The sequence below is a fragment of the Engraulis encrasicolus genome, chromosome 22, assembly GCF_034702125.1.
Source record: "Engraulis encrasicolus isolate BLACKSEA-1 chromosome 22, IST_EnEncr_1.0, whole genome shotgun sequence".
Taxonomy (NCBI): Eukaryota; Metazoa; Chordata; class Actinopteri; order Clupeiformes; family Engraulidae; genus Engraulis; species Engraulis encrasicolus.
The window spans coordinates 47,564,988-47,584,987 of record NC_085878.1 but is presented as its reverse complement, the minus strand read 5'-3'; the positions used below and the strand labels follow the sequence as shown (position 1 = coordinate 47,584,987).

At 44.8% G+C, this 20,000-nt stretch overlaps 1 protein-coding gene across 2 annotated transcripts in view; it reads right to left on the bottom strand.

Annotated features, from left to right (window-relative positions):
• Positions 1-2,106: 2,106 nt before the first annotated feature.
• The window catches only part of ulk3 (unc-51 like kinase 3), a 28,504-nt gene continuing 10,610 nt past the window's right edge, over positions 2,107-20,000 (bottom strand). The window contains exons 14-18 of one of the 2 annotated variants that reach the window (XM_063188232.1): positions 13,364-13,404; positions 9,858-9,905; positions 9,611-9,674; positions 9,446-9,484; positions 2,107-4,054 (exon numbers count right to left, since the gene is read on the bottom strand). In XM_063188232.1, the coding sequence (XP_063044302.1) occupies positions 4,038-4,054; positions 9,446-9,484; positions 9,611-9,674; positions 9,858-9,905; positions 13,364-13,404 (209 nt within the window). In that variant the 3' untranslated portion in view covers positions 2,107-4,037. The remainder of the gene's footprint in view (positions 4,055-9,445; positions 9,485-9,610; positions 9,675-9,857; positions 9,906-13,363; positions 13,405-20,000) is intronic. The other variant, XM_063188234.1, reaches the window with a different exon arrangement.

Genomic DNA, 20,000 nt, shown 5'->3' with positions numbered 1-20,000 from the left:
ACAGTCAGCTCTCCTTCCCCCAGACCTCCGAGGAGCACCGGAGGAGTTCCTGTCTGAGTATCAGCACATTTCCACTGTTTACCCAAGCCGCGGGAGATGGCCTGATACGTTTGAAGCCTACAACACGAGACACTGCGCATACATGCACTGCCCTGCCTCCCCCTACTCCCAACTCATAGAGAAAAATGGGAATGCACTCCTGTGCAAAAAGGAAAACCAGATTCGAAAATATTAGCAGAGGAATCTCTGGAGTCATTTTTTTGGGGTGTTTTACATCGAACGGCTATTTTGCTTTGCGTGTATACTACTCCGGAGGGATGATGAGAACAGTTACGGGAACTAATGAAAAGAGGTAGCAAGAGAGAGAGAGAGAGAGAGAGAGAGAGAGAGAGAGAGGAAGAGAAGAGAAGAGAAGAGAAGAGAAGAGAAGAGAAGAGAAGAGAAGAGAAGAGAAGAGAAGAGAAGAAAAAGAGACCCATTTATTACAGGGGCAAAAAAGATGGTTACTGGAAAGTTTCAGAAGGGAGCTTGTTGGCCTCGTTAGCATGTTTGGAGTTAATTAGACTAGGGGGCCACTGATGGAAGAGCACATTATGCACCAGTGCATGACAAGCAGGCGCACACACACACACACACACACACACACACACACACACACACACACACACACACACACACACACACACACACACACACACACACACACACACACACACACACACACACACACAGTGTGTTTTCCAGACGTGCTTAATTTTACTCCACTACATGTCCTACTTTGGCAGAGGACTAAAGCAGTGGAGGTGGTCACGTTTACAGGGTTGCTGACAGCTTTTGCCCAGGCCCAGGGTGAAGTAATCTGAAAGCCCCCCCCAAGTCAATACTTATACACTGTAATTGGGGCCCAATTCTGGGGCCCTCTACTCTCCCTAAGCCTGGGATAGCTGACCCATTTGCCCCCCTAGTGTTTCTACCAAAAAGCCAAACAAGTCGTCTGCAGCAGCTCTGGACTGGAGTAGTACTGAGGCTGTGGAGCGAGTAGAGGGAGAGAGGGAAAAGAAAGGAGAGAGAGGGAAAGAGAAAAAAGACGAGATGAACTCGGGAAGATGTGTGTCACACTGAGAAAACATTATGCTGTTCCACACCACCGAAATGGCCACACAAGTGTTTCAGGGCCAAGCACACAAGCAACATTTTAATGTGGAATTACATTACACACACACACACACACACACACACACACACACACACACACACACACACACACACACACACACACACACACACACACACACACACACACACACACACACACACTACATTCATGAAAATTCACAAGGACACACACCCACGCACACATTCGAGCACACTCACACAAACAAACACACACGCACACACACACATCTCAATCATCTTAATTTGCAGGCCTCCGAGACTCCCAAGAATGTTGATGACTTGTGCTGAACTGTTTTTTCCTGTGAGATTGTGCATGAGGTACAATATATTGCTGGCCTGGCCTTCACTTCTGTTTGCACTTTTACTTTCAGCAGAAAAATGTCTGGCATATCAACTTGTAGATCTTCTCCTTCCAAAATACTCAGTCAGGAACACGCTTGAGCATTAACCACAAATGTTCTACTTTTGTTCAGTAAAGTTAAATTTGAAAGGACTCATAGGGGTTGGGGGTGTCCACATTACTCTTTCCACATACATTCTACAGTTAGACTTTTAAAGACAAACTCTAACAGGAACAAGGGAATGATTCAGAATAGTTAGCTTTTAAAAAATAAGGCCAGTAAACAAAACTGTGAAAGTCAGGTAAAGGTGGTACATAAAATAGACACCAAGAACATATTCCTGAGTGAACCTGATGATACCACACACAAAACACGTTATCTCTGAAGAAAAATGTTATTTGTAATAAAGTCAAGTAGTGTAATGTGATCCATTTCAACATTTTAAAGACACACACAGACTTTCAGGAGCAGAGAAGCAATTTAATAAATAAATTACAAAATGAAAACCATATAAAATGATCAAATACAGCAGTTAATGCTCACCACCTTTGAGAAAGTGCTTTTGTTCGCAGTTTTTAAAGCACGAATGTAAGAGGCATTTATTTTATTCCAATCATCACCATCATTTCACAATCTTATCATACTGTCTTTTTTTGTCAGTAAGTGCTGTTTAGTAGTCTTTACAGTAACACTTGAGAATAGTGCCCACATGTTAGCCGCTAATACTGTACATGCCTGTCAGAATAAGCGACTTTTAGAAGACGTGTTCAGCGAGATCAATCATTTGTATTCACACATTTCTTAGTTGTTGCCACTAAGGCCTTCATTACGGATATAATCATAATAAGAACCTAGTAAGTCCTTGATTTAGCTCAAAATATGTCTTATAAGTCACTTGTAAACACAGTACTGTCATTAGGCATGCATGAGTGGCTATGATGTGGACACAATTCTAAAGGGCTCTCCTCTTTACAATGCTGCTTAATACTCAGTACACCAATGCTGGATATTCCCTTACTACACATCCCTTAATAACAACAGTAAAGCGAAAAGAGAAATGTGACAGAAGTGATTCACAGTACATACAACACACATGTACACCAGCACCTTGACCCTCCCTGTATGACACACACACACACAGACACACACAGACACACACAGACACATGACCTCTGTCCAGCAATTGTGTCTAGCAATCCGCAAAATGCCTGGTATTTGTGAGTGAGCATATGAGTGTGGCCGTGTGTGTGTGTGTGTGTGTGTATGTGTGCGTGTGTGCATAAGCAGGGCTGTAAACAAGCCGAGTGAACTCACAGACTTCCCTGTGGGTCCGCTGGCGCGCTTGATGTGTGCCAGCCCAAAGCAAACCCCAGTGGTGGTGGTGGTAAAGGGGTGTGCATGTGTGTGTGAGGGGGGGTGTACTCAGGGCCAAAGCCACAGCACTCGGCTTTTCCATCCGCAGCGGGGGGGCGGCCAGCATTCTGTGGAGAGTGTGTGGCCACCACCGCCTGTGGTGAGAGCGCCACAGCTGAGTGTGTACAGTGCGTTTGTGTGTGTGTGTGTGTGTGTGTGTGTGTGTGTGTGTGTGTGTGTGTGTGCATGTGTGTGTTCATGTCCATGTGCGAGGGAGTGAAAGTGTTTGTTTGTTTCTGTGTGCACGGTTGTGTGCGTAGCTGGGAGGGAGAGAGAGAGAGAGAAAGTGAAACAGACAGAGAGAGAGAGCACGAGAGAAAAGAATGTGTCTTTCAAGAAGAGAGTGTAAAAGGTTTACAGTACAGTCTACGTTCGGGGAAAATGTGTTTATGTGTATATATAATGCATGTTCACATGTTCAGTATATGTTATCCTTGTAGTGATCCCTTGGGGTTTGTGTAAGAGTGTGTGTGTATGCGTCTGTGTGTGTGCACGTATCTGCATGCGTATGTGTGTGTCTGTGTAACAGACGTGTGTGTGTAGAGTGTGTGTGTGGATAGAGAGGGAGACGAGGTTGAGAGGAGGCCCTTCTCTAAACATTGGTGAAGCCTACTGGAGAAGTTCCCTTTCTGTTTAGTCATGTTCCACTCTATAAAGCAGGGCAGCCCTTGTCTGACACACACACACACACGCACGCACACGCACGCACGCACACGCACGCACGCACGCACGCACGCACAGCAGTCCGACCGGAGTCCAAATTCATCTCAGAGTGAATGTTCGCTCTCTCACTCGCACGCCCAAAGTTCACCTCAGACAGTGTGTGTGTGTGTTTACATCCACTCTTGCGTTCACTTCTTTGCTTGAGGTATGGTACTGTAAATAACTTAGCCACGGATGTGAACTCCGCTCCGTCATGTACACGTAACTGACTGAAGTAACACGTAACTGACTGAAGTCCTGTCCAGTTCAGTCCAGGGGGGTGTCTAAGGAAGAGTTTGTCCCAAAGGGCAGCCTGATGGGGTCCCAAGTCAATCAGGGTGTCCCCCGGGTGAGGTGGGGTCAGTTGGTATGTTCCAGGACCGCTCCATGCTGAAGAGGTGATGCCTACTGCAGACAGCAGGCTGGAGGACAGAAGGGTGGGGGTGGACAGGGTTAGGGCAGAGCTATTCAGACAGAGGATCACATTCTTTGACTTCACACTAAAAACTAAGGACCACTCATGTTGTGTGTATGTATGATATCCTAAGACAGGGATGGGGAACGTATGTCTCGAGGGCCATTTACAGCCCTTGAGGCCATCATGTTACCCAGCCTGCGATATCATTTTCATGTTATGCAGTTTCACATGAAATATGACATGCTTTGTAAAGAAATCTTATAAATTACATTTGCAATGCAATTCAAATTAATTTATGTTTTCAAGGGTAAAGGTGAAGGTGGCTACCTTCCATACAGGCCTAAAGTGCAGAGGGAAATTCTGGTTTGTGTTCATAGTATGGCCTTTGGAGGGCTTTATAAAATTTGACGCGGCCCTGCAATAAAAACAATTCCCCACCCCTGCCCTGAGAGAATGACATTAAAACAATACTGTATACAGTATGTGCTGTTTAAAAAACTGCAATGCGTACAAAAGGTAATTAAAAAAACACTGAATTCATATCTTAACACTGCTTATATGGAATGTTTTCCAGGCCAGACTTTGAGTGGTTTAAAGGTCATAGCCACAGCAGGTGTCACGACAACTGAAAGTAGTGACGACAGCAGACAGACTGATGCACACTCAGGAGGGCACACAAACACTTCTGTGCACCACAGGGGTGTCCATGTGTGTAAAGAGAGGAGCCATACTGACAGGACAGCTCATCTCTACCACACAACTGACTACAATCAGCTCCATCAGGATCGCTTACAAAGAAATCTAATTTAGGACTATTATTAGTGTGTGCGTGTGTGCGTGTGTGTGCGTGTGTGCGTGTGTGTGTGTGTGTGTGTGTGTGCGTGTGTGTGCGTGTGTGTGTGTGTGTGTGACCGCTTTCTCCGGACAAGTGTCGCCTTTTGGCAGCCTCCAGAGCTGGTGTGTGAATGTGAGAGTGTGTATAGTGTACTATGTGTATTTGAAAGCACTTTGAGTCAACTCTAGTATATTTGTGATATTGTGCGATACATTTGGTTTTGATTTGATCATAGAATGCTGTCCTCCTCTGAGGCATCGAGTCCAGTGTTACTGTTCATCGATCAGTACAAGAACAGAAAGCTCCCGCACACTGTTCACATTTGCATGCGAACCATGCAAATGTGAACAGTGTGCGCAAGCTTTCTTTTCATCAACGTTGGTGATCCAGGGGTTCCACTCCAACGCACCTGACCAAAGGAGGTGTGCAAGAATTCTATGCATACATTGATCAGTACAAAAAGAAAACTGGCCATCTCTTTGGAACATCTAGATACTGACCGTATATTTATGAAAAATATAAAGTCTCGAATTCAAGCAACACAACTCTCAACACCTCTTTTTTAAACTTTGATTCATGGCTACATAAAACTGATATCTGTCAGTGTAGTTGTCACTCTATTACATTCCCTTACGTTCAAATAATCCTGGCTACAAAATCTTCTCAGTGAGACTGGAGATTACAAAGAAAACATTCTTCAAGGGGGCGGGGGGGTCAGTGTTGGCCCCCTTCATGCAAGTAATCAATTATCTCCAACCGAGATGCCCTTAAGTGACCCATGGCTGAAACGCCATGTTTTCCTTTGCGGTCTCCCCAACGCCAAACTCATGTTTTGTTTGTGCACATGGTGTGTGTGTGTGTGTGTGTGTGTGTGTGTGTGTGTGTGTGTGTGTGTGTGTGTGTGTGTGTGCGTGTGTGTGTGTATGTCACCGAAAGAGCGTGTATGTGTGTGTGTGTCTGTGTGTGTGTCTGTGTGTGTGTGAGAGAGAGAGAGAGAGAGAGAGAGAGAGAGAGAGAGAGAGAGAGAGAGAGAGAGAGAGAGAGAGAGTTGGAGTTGGAGTTGGAGTTGCGTGTGTGCTGCGAATATGAGTTTATTGGCCATAAATCCTTAACAGACCAGCAAGACATAAAAAGGTCCCATGTGTTGTCTTTCAGATTCCTTTTGGCCGTATGCGAGTCAACCACTTTGAAAGATGGTGTGAGAGAGTGTGTGTTACTTCTCTAGTAAATGGTGTAAAAAAAGCTAATCCTTCGATAAAGTCAATGAGCAGCTATACTCAGAAATGATGTATGCTTGTTTTGTATCTGTTAACTTGGACAACTTGGAGTGTTGAAATGGAATTTTCTTAACTTTTTTTTTGATGGACTCAATTATCCAGAATGCACTGCACAACACTAAGCCGTTGCCATGTCAACTCGACATGCTCTACACTCTGAAACTGAAAAGGTCTACGGTACACAAAGTTGCAGTCTTAGCAGGGAATGTTGTCTTGGTTCCTATCTCCCTTCCTCTTACTCTCTCTCTCCCTCTTGCAAACTCTCTCATTCTTTTTCTCTTTCTCTCACTGTCCCTCTCTCACACACACACACACAGATCTGGTCCTGATGGCTGAGCTGAGGGTGGATGTTTTCTACAGAAAATGGCACGCTTCCAGATCTGGGTTGAAGGTTATAGGCTTTCTTGTTTCAGGCTCACTGCCAGAAGAAAAAAAGAAAGAGAAAGAGAAAGAAGGAGAGAGAGAGAGAGAGAGAGAGAGAGAGAGAAAGAGAAAGAGAAAGAGAAAGAGAGAGAGAGTGTGTGTGTGTGTGTGTGTGTGTGTGTGTGTGTGTGTGTGTGTGTGTGTGTGTGTGTGTGTGTGTGTGTGTGTGTATGTCCTTTGCTAAGCTGAGTGGGCCATTTTTCCTGGGTAAAGGACAGCTGTGTGTTTGTGCATGTGTTGAGTATACGTCTTTTGAACATGCAAACAGTGTGTGTGTGTGTGTGTGTGTGTGTGTGTGTGTGTGTGTGTGTGTGTGTGTGTGTGTATGCGTGTGTGTGTGTGTGTGTGTGTGCGTGTGCGTGTGTGTGTGTGCCTGTGTGTGTGTGTGTGTAAGAGAGACAGTGACATTTTAACCAGGTAGTTTTTCACTGGCCAGCGGTGCTGCCCTCTCGACACGGGCCTGAAAGCAGAGAGCCAGATGCTCCCCCTGGGAATCCACTACGGTAAGAGAGGAGGCTCATATTTAACAAGAGGGAGAAAAACAAGACTTCCCTCTCAAACCTGAGACAAACCCTAGTCAGTTAATGAACTTAACTTTTTAAGCAGTTGCAGATGTTTCTAAGTCTCTTCCCTGTAAAATGTATGACACCAGCAGATACTGTACAGTATAGCTCTGTGTGTTCACAGCAAATGGACTGAAGTATTTGGAACTTGGATTATTACTTATTAAAAGTAAGTAGTATTACTATTTTGTGCATCTATTGTGTATACAAATGGAGTGTAATAATAATAATAATAAATTTTATTTTTGAGCGCCTTTCAAGATACCCAAGGACACTTTACAATCAAAACAAATACATAACAGTAGGGAAAGTAAAACAAAGCTTCAGTGAATTAACAATAGGAGAGTAATTAAAATGCAAAAATAAAATAGAAATAAAAGTACAATAAAGATAAATGTTTTCAAGTAAGAAAAAGAAGTAGAATGCATTTGAAAATAAAATAAAATGAGGGGAAAAAAAAAAAAATAGTATGTAAAATTAAAAATAAACTGATGATTAAAATAAAGTGGAAGTGCCTGTCACTGAAGTGGAAAAGCAGAAATGAAAAGGTGTGTCTTCAGCTTAGATTTAAAAGTAGATAGTGTGGAACACTGACGAAGAGACAGTGGGAGTGAATTCCAAAGTTTGGGGCCAACAACACTAAATGCCCTGTCGCCCATGGTGCGCAGGTGTGTGGAGGGAACTGTAAGGAGGAGTGAGTCAGTGGAGCGTAGTGTGCGGGTGGGATTGTATGGGGTGAGGAGACTTGTGATGTAGGAGGGTGCAAGGTTGTGCTGGGCCTTGTATACAAGGAGGAGAATTTTGAAATGGATACGTGAATGGATAGGAAGCCAGTGTAATTGATAGAGGATAGGGGTAATGTGATGCCAGGGTCTGGTGTGTGTGTGTGTAATCTAGCTGCTGAGTTCTGAATGTATTGTAGACGGTTTATCAATTTAGTAGGAAGACCAGTGAGTAGGGCATTGCAATAATCTAATCTGGAGTGTATTGATATTACTGCCTTTACAGCACTATAAGCAAAAGGGAAATGACACTTCAATAAACTGGGGTACCTGTAATATGATCTAGCCTCCCGAAAATAAACTCTCTCATCGCCTCCATACTATTGCCTTATATAGCCACCTTTACCTCGGTATTTAAGTAGTTTTTAAATGTGATTAAAGAGTATACATTGAATTTACTCATCCACTAACTTAAGTGCTGAATTTGTAAACACACATAGCACTTAAAATAAATATGAGGTTGCTTAAAGAGAGAATGACACATTGGTACTGTATAAGCTGTGCCCTGGATTTAAGACCCGTATGTCTTGTATACACCATGTGTGTCTAGGTCACATCACTACAAGGTTCACAAGCAGGGAAGCTGACAGGGCGGGACAACCAGGTCCAGGGCCCAGGGAGAGAGTAGGGACAGAATTGTGGCCCCATTACATTGTATGTATTGAGACGGGGGCCCTTTCAGATGACTTTACCCCGAGCCCAGCCAAAGCTGGCAGCAGCCCTGTTCACAAGCCCATGTAAAAAGCACTGTACACACACTCAGCCCAGGCCATATTGTGGACATAAGGAAAGGGTAATAGACTGCTAACAGAGTCCCAGTAACCGGCCAGTTAAAAAGGCAGTTAAAAGAGTCGGCCATTATTTATAAGCTCCGAGGTGAGATCATGGAGGTTTCTCGAAATTTATTTCAATGAGTGGCCATAAAAGCAGTCTAACCTGGTAAACATTGTAAATCTCTTGAGGAAAGAACTATGTGAGCTGCCCTCCAAACCCCCCCCCCCAAAAAAAAAAAAAGGCACTGCAGGGACAATGATGTCATGGGAGATACGCAGGACATACGTAAATACTACGCACTAAATGCTTCCAGTTGGTATTAGTTGGTAACCAACAACACTCAGAGGGTAAACAGACAATTAGAAAGTGATGCACGCAAGTAAACTGTCATATGAACAGGGCTCGAAATGAACACCAGTCAACCGGCCAAATGCTGATGAAATGTAAGCTTGGCTGTTAGAAAAGACCAACTTACACCACTTTGGCGAATTAGATATTAACATCTACTAGCCATTTTGGCTGGGGATGAGAAATAGTGAATTTAGAGCCCTGCATATGTACATGTGCAAGTCAAATTGTTAGCATGGTTAAGTGGCGTAGAAGTGGGGTAGGTGGGTGTGTCAAAAAGTGAGATCAGGGGGAGACAGTAAAACAGGAAAGGGATGTAAGCTTAGTTTATACTTCAGTTGGAGAGTATTTGCAATCAATCCGGGGGTTTCATATGGACACAGACACACATACCGTACATTGCAGGAGTGATTGGATGACCAGTGTAATTCCCTGACCATAGAAAAGAGGAGGACAGGCTTGTGGGACAACAAAGGAGGGAAGGCTACAGTGTGCTTACATGTTTACATTCAGGTAACTTTATTCCATTAGCCATCGCAATCATTGCAGTGTACTTACATGTCCTGACAGACTCAGATAGAGGCTCTCTGTCCATTGACACAGCCGTCTGGGTCTCCCGCATCTAAAGAGAACACACACACACACACACACACACACACACACACACACACACACACACACACACACACACACACACACACAAACACACACACACTCACACACTTAAGGATAAGTGGGAAGACAACGTTGGAGGACAAAATATTCTATTAGTTAAATACTGAGTAAAGCCAGGGAATAGGCTCACCTTCATGTTCTCCTTCAGGTACTCTGCTCTGCTCATAAGGCTTTTAATCTGGAAGGGAATGAGAGACATTCAGTTCACACATCCTACTGATTTACCAGTGACACTTGGGGATGTTTTCCCATGTTAAACGGGTTTGTTGGTATGTCACTATGCACACAGCCTTGCAAGTAGTAGTAGTAGTAGTGGTAGTGGTAAAAAAATAATCAACAAGCCTGTTCCCTACGCCACACAAGCCTGTAAACAGAGTTGAAATTGGGCCTAGTCGCTCCCTTTTGAGAATAGTAAGATAGACCAATGTGAATAAAGATAGAATGTATAGTACTACCCTTTGGCATCCGGCAACACAGTATGTTTGTCTGTCACCCCTGAGCAGGTGTCAGCCATGTCCTCCATGACAGTCATGTCACCGCTTCACATGTCACAGGCAAGGCCACGGGATGAGGAAGATGGCCAGCGATTCTAATTCGCTCGATCGCTCACTCACACACCCCCACACGGACCTTGAGAGGACAACTAGGCCGAGGAGGTCTTCACGTGGCTTACGTAGTTTGGTGCGAGCGTAACAAACTGAGAGGCATGCGCGGGTTCACAGCAAGGTCAGGACAAACGATGGCAGAGGAGAGCAGAGCAAGAGAGAAGAGTAGGAAGGAGAGAAAGAGGTAGAAAGAAAGAAGAGATGGAGCTAGTAGAATAGAAAAGGAGAAAACGAAACAGGCACAAAAGGACAAAAGAAGAACAGTGCTTTTGTCGTTCTTGAAATAAATGGAGGACTCCAAATGTGGTAGGCTAGGTAAGTAAAAAAAGTCTCACTAGTAAGCAAAACAAACATGGCGGCCATTGGGGCCAGCAGCTTGCAACCCTCAGTAAATTAAAACCCCTCTATTGAAGCCAGGACATGCAACAAAAAAACCACACCAACTGGTTTCAAGATTCATTTGAGTCTTCATTAGGGCATGGTGAGAAAGTGCACCAAAGAAACATCAATAAACATACAACTAGAAATATTAAGTGATCAAAGTTGTGAAATTGATCTCCCTCCCTCTCTCCCTCTTCTGGTTCCTACTTTCCCAGTCACTAATCTCCAATATGCCCTCCTGGCTTCCTGTCGTGCAACCCAGTGTTTGCCTGAGCACGCGAGGATATGTAAGATTTGCAGTCCTTGCTGCTCCACTGCAGTATTACTTTCGCATGTGAGCTTTGTGTCTGGACACTGCGAGCCCCACTGCGAGCCCTGAGATCTTTTACTTGCTCTTTAGGTCTGTGTGTGTGTGTGTGTCTGTGTCTGGCTTTAATCTTCTGCTGAAGCTGGCAGAAGACTATTAGCGCAGGCTCGAACACATAAGGGCCCTCTTCTCACGCACCCATATGTACGCAGGCATGCACGCACGTACGCACGCACACTCACTTGGCGGCGGAGTCTGCCTTCTTTTCACATTAGTCTGTGTGTGTGTGTGTGTGTGTGTGTGTGTGTGTGTGTGTGTGTGTGTGTGTGTGTGTGTGTGTGTGTGTGTGTGTGTGTGTGTGTGTGTGTTCTGTATAGAACTGTCATTTCAGACTGTGGTAGGCTCATCAAGCCCTGTATGCATTTCTGTAAAATGATGATGACTCAAATGGAAAATATATTCATCTCCATGTTACACAGGGAATAATCCACTATGGGCTTTGTAGGTCCTAAGCCAAAACATCTTGCATGCTGTAAGTACATTTACAGTACTGAGCAGCAGAGAGAAGCTATTCCACTCAGAGCAGGGGGATTCCATCTCAGCAGGAGAAGAAACATGTGATAAATTCTTCGTAATAAGCGTCTGCATTTGTTATCCCTCACTACACACGCTGTATGTTGTTTAGTAACCATGATTATTACGCTATTTCTACAAACTGTAAGTTGTTCATAAACATATGTCATAAATAATATGTCAAAAATAAACAACTAATCCTTTAATTAGTCGTTTAAGTAGCTGTGTCACAAAAAGTGTATTTTGGAAGTAGAATACACACATAGCATTAAATCACACAACATGATGGTGGACAAAAAGTTACGATCACCAAACTAATTCCATATTAATATCAAATAAATATTTGCCTAATTCCACAGCTTCTCACTTTTTCATTTGTAATGCTGCGATTCTGTGATTCTGTGGGCTGGGGCCCACTGGTGGGCTGTGAAGGTATTCCAAGTGGGCCTTGAAATCATTTTCTAAAAATCTAGATAACATTTGTTAGTGTGTGTGTGTGTGTCGTGGACTGTCTATTTGAGTTGTATTGTTAATTGGGTCAGAAGTGGACCACAAACATTTGGGAGACATTCAAGTGGGAAAAGGCTGGGGCCCCAGCTACAGAATATAGAGTACCTACGTATGCAGCATTAGGCACAACTAACTAAAGCTACATAAAGATCTCTTCTTGACTTTTTGGATGCAAGGCCTAAATACGACCCGACCCGTGCACGTGCAGGAATCCAACCCTGTGTGTTCCTCTCCCTCCTCCCCCCCTCTGTCTTCCTGTCTGGGATTTTGTTTCCCATGATTCCTCTGTCTGTGTTGTGAGTGGGAGTGTGTGTGTTCTCTCTCTCTCTCTCTCTCTCTCTCTCTCTCTCTCTCTCTCTCTCTCTCTCTCTCTCTCTCTCTCTCTCTCTCTCTCTCTCTCTCTCTCTCTCTCTCTCTCTCTCTCTCTCTCTCTCTCTCTCTCTCTCTCTCCCTCTCTCTCCTTGGTGCAGCTGTGGGAGCTGCCTGGATGAGGCCCTGGCTGCCTGAGCTGGCTGGCCCGTCCTGGCCCCGGTGATTTATCTGCGTTTAAGTGCTGTGTCAGTGATGTATGGCATTATTAGCTCCTATTCACCGCTCCAGTCCCTCCTCTTTGCTCCTCTCCTCCGCTACGCTCCTCCCTGCCCACTCCACACTCTCCCCTGGGGGTGTCACTCACTGTATGGGGGTGAGGGAGGGTGGGGGGTATGGACGTGTATGTGTGTGTGTGTGTGTGTGTGTGTGTGTGTGTGTGTGTGTGTGTGTGTGTGTGTGTGTGTGTGTGTGTGTGTGTGTGTGTGTGTGTGTGTGTGTGTGTGTGTGTGTGTGTGTGTGTGGACTTTCAGAATCCTTCTGTGTCTGAGAGGTGGCTGTGTGATTGTATGTGTGTGTGTGCGTGCGTGCGTGTTTGTGTGTAGTGGGTCAAGTCTATAAGTCTTGTCAGATTCTCTGTGTGTGTGTGTGCATGTGTATGTGTGTGTGTGTGTGTGTGTGTGTGTGTGTGTGTGTGTGTGTGTGTGTGTGTGTGTGTTTCTACTAGGCCAAGGGGTGAGAGAGATATATGTGTTTATAGTGGTCGAGGTTGGTCAGACAGATTTACGTGCCCCCAGGTGTAGGTCTTTGCACTCTGCCTCTTTCACACACACAGAGACAGACACAGACACAGACACAGACACAGACACACACACACACACACACTCTCGCTTTCTCCATTTCTCTCTCCTTCTATTTCTCTCTCGCTCACTCTCACGCACACACACTCACCTCTCTGTGCAGTAGTTCTCTCCTGCGGCCCTGGGGTTCGGCTGGAGGGAAGGGGAGGATGAAGGAGGAGGAGAGGATGACAGAGAGAAGAGGAAGGGAGGGGTGTTAAATAGAGACATATATCACTATGATATCCTATAAATTACACTGCAATAAACACCATCCATCACACTACAGTCATAACACTAGACTAGAACCAAATAATCAGTACAGAAAGAATTTTCAATCATCCTAGTAGTAGAAAGACAATAAATGGGAAATACAGAACTGTGAACGTTGATGTGAACGTTAAACTCAAACCCAACTGGTACTAGTACATCTATGCTAAAGCTATACCAGTGTGGAAACATCTGATCATACGGGAAAACTTTAATTCATTCAAAGTAAAATCTTTTGAATTCTTAGTTAAAGCTTCAAAATATCTTTTCCATGTGGTGTTTTACATTTACTTCGTCATCAAATTATGACTAGATTTTCAATCAGTACTTACACGCTACAATATAGGTACAGTAGGTATGAGAAATGACAATACTGTTGTGATGAACTCATCTGTCACATGCAGAAAATCCACAATTAAGTGGGCCTGTGAATGGTGAACTGTGGGGGACCAAAGCATTTTTTGAAAAAAGGTTTGCACACTCCTTTGGATTTTTTCTTCTTTAAGTTATTTTTTCTTCTTTTTATTCATTCATTCATTGGCAATGACGTTTCGACCTCTCGGTCTTCCTCAGATTCACCAAATGACCAAAGTACCCACTTCATTTTTTACATGTCACACTTCTATTGATTTGATGCTTCACGGTAGAGTATGTGATGTTTTGGTTTATTTCTAGTGTGTGCTGCCCATTCACACGCTTTCTTTTCAACTGTTTACCACCACCACCACGATTAATTCGTGGAGTAGTCATTTATGACTTGGAGAACTCCATGTCTGCCATTTTGAATCACGAGTCATAGACATATTTGTCAGCAGACCAGTAAATATTAGTTGATTACCATCATGACGACATTCATGAAAACTGAAGTTTGTGAATGGGCAGAAAACATTTTGAACAACATTAAAAACTGCATTTGCATACTCTACCTCTGAGGTCACTTACAAACAAATGAGATAATTTGCCCCATGATGAAACATACTGAAACATATTCATTTTCATCCTCATTTCCATCTTTCGCCAAACTTTACACCTTCCTATGTTACAAGTGATTAAAATCTGTAGACTATTGGTCTCCAATTGTTTCCCCCCAAGGCTCAAATTATACAGCGCAAATGAGGCTGATGGCCACAGATAGCACACAAACATGTTTCATTTGTTCCACCCCCATGGTGGGCGAAATGTTAGCCATGCCTGGGCTGAATCTGGCCCGCCATGTGGGGACCACTGCTGTAGACAATATAACCAAAAATCTCTCCGTGCATTCCCTCAGTAAGAACAAATTCTCCTTGTTTTTCATTCCCAGCCCTCCTCCTTCTCTCCCTCCTTTAATTTTTTCATGTCTTATTCTGTAATTCCCTCCATACCCCCATTCCCATATTCCACTTTTTTTCTCCGTACTTCAAGCCTAATTCTGGAATACTCCCTCATCCCCACCCCTATTCCACTGATTTTTCCTTTTCCCCTTTTCCATCTCTCTCTCTCTCTTTCGATCTCTCTCTCTCTCTCTCTCGCTCTCTCCTTCCTTGCCTCCCACCATGCAGTACCGTGCCACGGTCCAAAGCCGTGTTGATCCTGCCAGGAGCGCTCGGGCCCCTGTGCCTGGCCGAGAGATAATAGTTTTTATTTGTTTCCAGAAGTGTAATAACATTGAGAGGCGGACTGAGCGCGCTCAATGGGAACCAGATGGCAGCCGGGGCCCAATACCACACACGCGGAGCTGGCACCCGGGGCCTAGACGCAGAACACACGCACATGCACGCACGCACGCACACATACTCTCTCTCCCTCTGTATCTCTCTGTCTCTCTCTCTCTCTCTCTCACACACACACACACACATACACACACCACCCATACAGTTCTCTGGCAACCTATCACACATGCACAAACACACGGAGGAGAGTTTCCCTTAGTCCATGTAAGATGCAAAAAGCTCACTTATGCATGCAAGCTGTCTGCACACAATCGTACCCACACACCTACCACATAGACATCTCGGACACAAACCACACCCACTGACGTATAGAACCAGTTTCAGACACAAACCACATAGCAACACACAAGTTCACATGACCATGTGCACACACCCTCTACCTCATAGCCACACAATATACTCATACATACAAACATATATGCACATCACATATATTCACCACATTCACATATCCCTCGCTGACACAAGCCACACACACACATGCGGGCACACACAATCACACACACGGGCACACACAATCACACACACGGGCACACACAATCACACACACACACGGGCACCGCGCGCACACACACACACACACACACACATCGGGCCCCTGAGCCAGGGTCCCCTGCCATATCGCCCATCTCCAGTGTGAGGTCATACAGAGCTGACACTAATAAGGGACAGGCCAGAGAGAGAGAGAGAGAGAGAGAGAGAGAGACAGAGAGACAGAGAGAGACAGAGAGACAGAGAGAGACAGAGAATGGAACACACGGAATGAAAGGAGCCTGGAGAGGTGGAGGAGGAGTAGAGAGGGAGAGAGCATTTGAGGCGAAAGCAGCATGGGGTAAAGAGGAGGGGAGAGGTGGTGGGGTACAGGAACTGGAGGGTAGAGGAAAGGAAAGGAAAGGAGAGGGGAAAAGAGGGGAGAAAAGGGGAGAAGAGGAGAGGAGTGGAGAGGAGAGTGGGGGAGAGGAGAGTGGAGGAGAGGAGAGGAGAGGAGAGGAGGTGTGGAGGAGCTATCCCACAATGCACCACTGCTGGCCCTGGGCCTCACAGTCCTGTCTGTCTGTTTGTCTGTCTGACAGCAGCATGACTCATTGTCTGTGGTGCTGCCAACGGGACACACACCGCGCACAGCACAGCACAGCTCACCCGACACACACACACACACACAAACACACACACACACACACACACACACACACACACACACACACACACACACACACACACACACACACACACACACACACACACACACACACACATTGTACAGCTAAACCAACATGCACGCAAGCATACGCACGCAAGCATACGCACGCACGCACGCACGCACGCACGCACGCACACACACACATACTCACACAGCACAGCACTGTGGCCTCCTCTGATTACAACCCCTAATGTGGCCCTAGACCAGGCCTGATGAAACTCTACTCTGACTCCAGTGTGGTCCTCATCAGACTATGTGCTTTTATTTTGCCATTCCAAATTAGCGTTTCATCCGAATGGACCCCGAACGGGCCTCTGATGAAGCTCTATGTAGTATAGTCTACTCTAGACTAGAGTGGTCGCAGTGTAGCCCTCTTCAGAAATGGTAAGATAATACGTTTTTAATGTCATTCCAAATTATGGTTTAATCTGACTGGACCTAGAACAGGCCTTGTATGATGAAACTCTAGCCTGGCTAGCTAGAGTGTGGTCATATTCAGACATGGCACCGTAAATAAATGCAGTCTGGGACCAAAAACACTCTAGAATTTAAATCAACTCTATAAAAGTTGAATTAACATTGCGATTTCTTTTTTTACTGTGTGGCACGCTCAGACTAAGTAATATGTGCTTTTATTGTCATTCCAGATTATGGGTTATAGTTGACCACCATGTTCCCCAAACCAAAAACCTTCAAAGACTGTTGATGGAAGACTGGCCCCACTACAAGACAACGATTTGCTACGGTATGGTTTCCAACTGTTACTGATGGTGACACCGTCACAATATTAGCAACCGAGAGATCACACGACACCCACTAAAACTCTGGCAACATGATAGTCTTCTGGTCAGACCATCATAAAGCCAAAAAATCACAGGTTACTTGCAGCATAAGCTCTAAGTAATATTGTGGTCAAATTTGAGACAATTGTATCTGTACAACCTGTTCAAAGAAATACATTTCGTACAAAAGTTGGCTGAAATGGTATAATGCAAATAGAAAACAAGGCCGACAGGCGGACAACAGATGCGTCCCTCTATGCCAGTTCCAACTATGCCATTTCCCCCCCCAAACGCCCCCCTGGCCTCCTCTGTCAACGCCCCCCGAGGATGTACTTTTTGTTTATTGGTCATCATGGACACTCCAAATATTGTGGCAGGCAGCAAGGCAGCAAAATGGCGAGACATGGCTTTATTTTTTTGCAGTTTAGGGTATAATAAGCTTATCATCATTCTTGGATTTGGAAAAGAACCATAGGCTATGATTTGAAATTTCACATAGCCTAGATGAAGTGAACATTACAAATTACCAGACATTTATTAGGCCTAACAACCTTTAGTATCACGCCATTTCAGCAGTATGTGCATGTGGGAAAGAATCTAAACATCGACAAATAATAAATAAATAAAACCGTTTGGGTGAATCATGCGCTTATGGACTTTTTTTCAATACCAGCTTCACCGTCAAGGCACAAAGCAGTGAAACTCAATTACCCAGAATGCTGCACGTGAGCTCTCTACCCGCCGAGTGATTCTGGAAAACAAACATGGCGGCAACTCGCTTTACTACCTTAATAATGTGTCAATCCGACGCTAGATTTCTTAACTGATGAAAATCGAAGGCAGAAATCAACATTGTAGTGTCTAAATATGAGGTCGATTGGTCTATTTGTGGCGTACATCACGATCGGCTGAGTTGTTGGCCTCACGTTTGTCAGTTAGCCTGTGGCTAGGCTACTTTGGAAAGGCTATGCTTGCACGCATTCGCTCCGGTCCAAAATGGCAAGTCTGCCGCCCTGTGGCCACAGGAAGGAACAATTTAAAGAAAGCGTTTCAGACACAAAAGCGTTTCAGACACAATTGAAGGCGGACGGACGGACGGACGGACGGACGGACGGACGGACAGACCCTCTTATAGAGATGCTGGGACGCATCTAAAAATGGTCCCTCTAACATGGAAGTCTATGGGAGGTTGCTCACTTCTGCAGCCAGACTCCCAATGGACACATGAGGTATTGCGACACTGTTCCACTCAGCTTGGCCTTCATTGCTAAGCCCAAACACTAAAGCCAACACAAAGCTGCTTGACCCTCACCTGGCCCTGTGCTGACTTTGATCTTACTTCACCTCTCATCTGGCCCTGATTCGGCTTTGATCTGGTGGTCAACCGTCAGTTCCAATCTTGGCAGCTGTGCAGTCACCTTCAGATGACCTCAGAGGTAGGAGAACTGACCAGACACACATGTAATCACAAGTCCACGCAGGAAGATAGACACCACATGGACTCTTCTTCACACAGACCAGATAGTCAGCCATCAGGGTGAGGTCAATGAGCAGACAACACATGAACTCTTTCAATATGGTCACATTGGGGGTGAGGTCCATGACTAGCAGACAACACATGATCTCTAATGTCTACCAGATCGTCATTACTCCTTAATAAGGCCTACTGACTCAGACAGACAACAAACAAACACATTAAATGGGACCAGATAGTTGAAGATTCAGCCACAATGCGACATCTAAACATTTCCAGATATACTGTATTTAGCTGTTGTATGAGGCACATGGAGTAAGATAGCACAACACCTGACTTCTAGACTGCTAGGCGTGTGAGGTCTATGGAGTCAACCAACACATGGCGCGGCTAACCGCTATCAGATCGTCACCCATGGCTGTGCAGCTGTGGCATGCTGCATTTGAAGGTGTTTAACCTTTTCAAACAGTCTCTATTATATGTTTGTTGTTAGCAATGGTAATGACCCCCTTTTAAACTGTTACTGAAAGTGATACTGCATCATTTCTGGAAATTTTACACCTCCCCTTGAGTTAGCTAGTTAGCTGTATTCTTTTCGTCCTCTTCATCTGGTGATGCTACTTCTACTTCAAAACTCGCAATTATTATCAAATCTGATGGTTCCAACCAGCAGCTAGCTGGAACCATCTCTGTCTCTCTCTCACTTTCTCTCTCTCTCTCTCCATACGAATGCTAGCTTGTCGGAGAATTTGCATTGCCAGTCTCAGGAGGCGTACAATGAGCTTGTTTCCAGCAATGGTGCAGTATCGCTCCAAGTAATGTCATAACACAAAGAGGACCGGATGATCGCTAGTGATTCCATCTGCACTAAGAGGCTACAAGAGTGACATGACCATGTTGTAAACAGCAGATGATACTTGACAAAAGCAATAAGGACTCTTGTTGGTTGAAGTTGTAATATTCTGCTGATATTTTTGTAATACTTACCTTAAATCCAAAAGGCAAACGAGTTAATGACATCAATGAAGCTTCCCTACTGGTAATGCTGTGTCGTAATATTCAGACCTTGAAGACACTTAATAACATTAATGAAGCGTCATTAATGTTGATGACATGTGTGGTGTGATGTGTCGTGTCATCCTCACACTAATCAAGGGCTCGTGAGAGCCTTGTGCAAGACCTCCTCTAAATAAAGCGCTGCCATACTCACTTAAGATCTACAAATGCAACACAGACACTCTGGCCCTCCACTCGCCTGTGAGGGCCTTTCAGCGTGGGTGGTAAGACAAACTGTCATCTCTATTCCCACC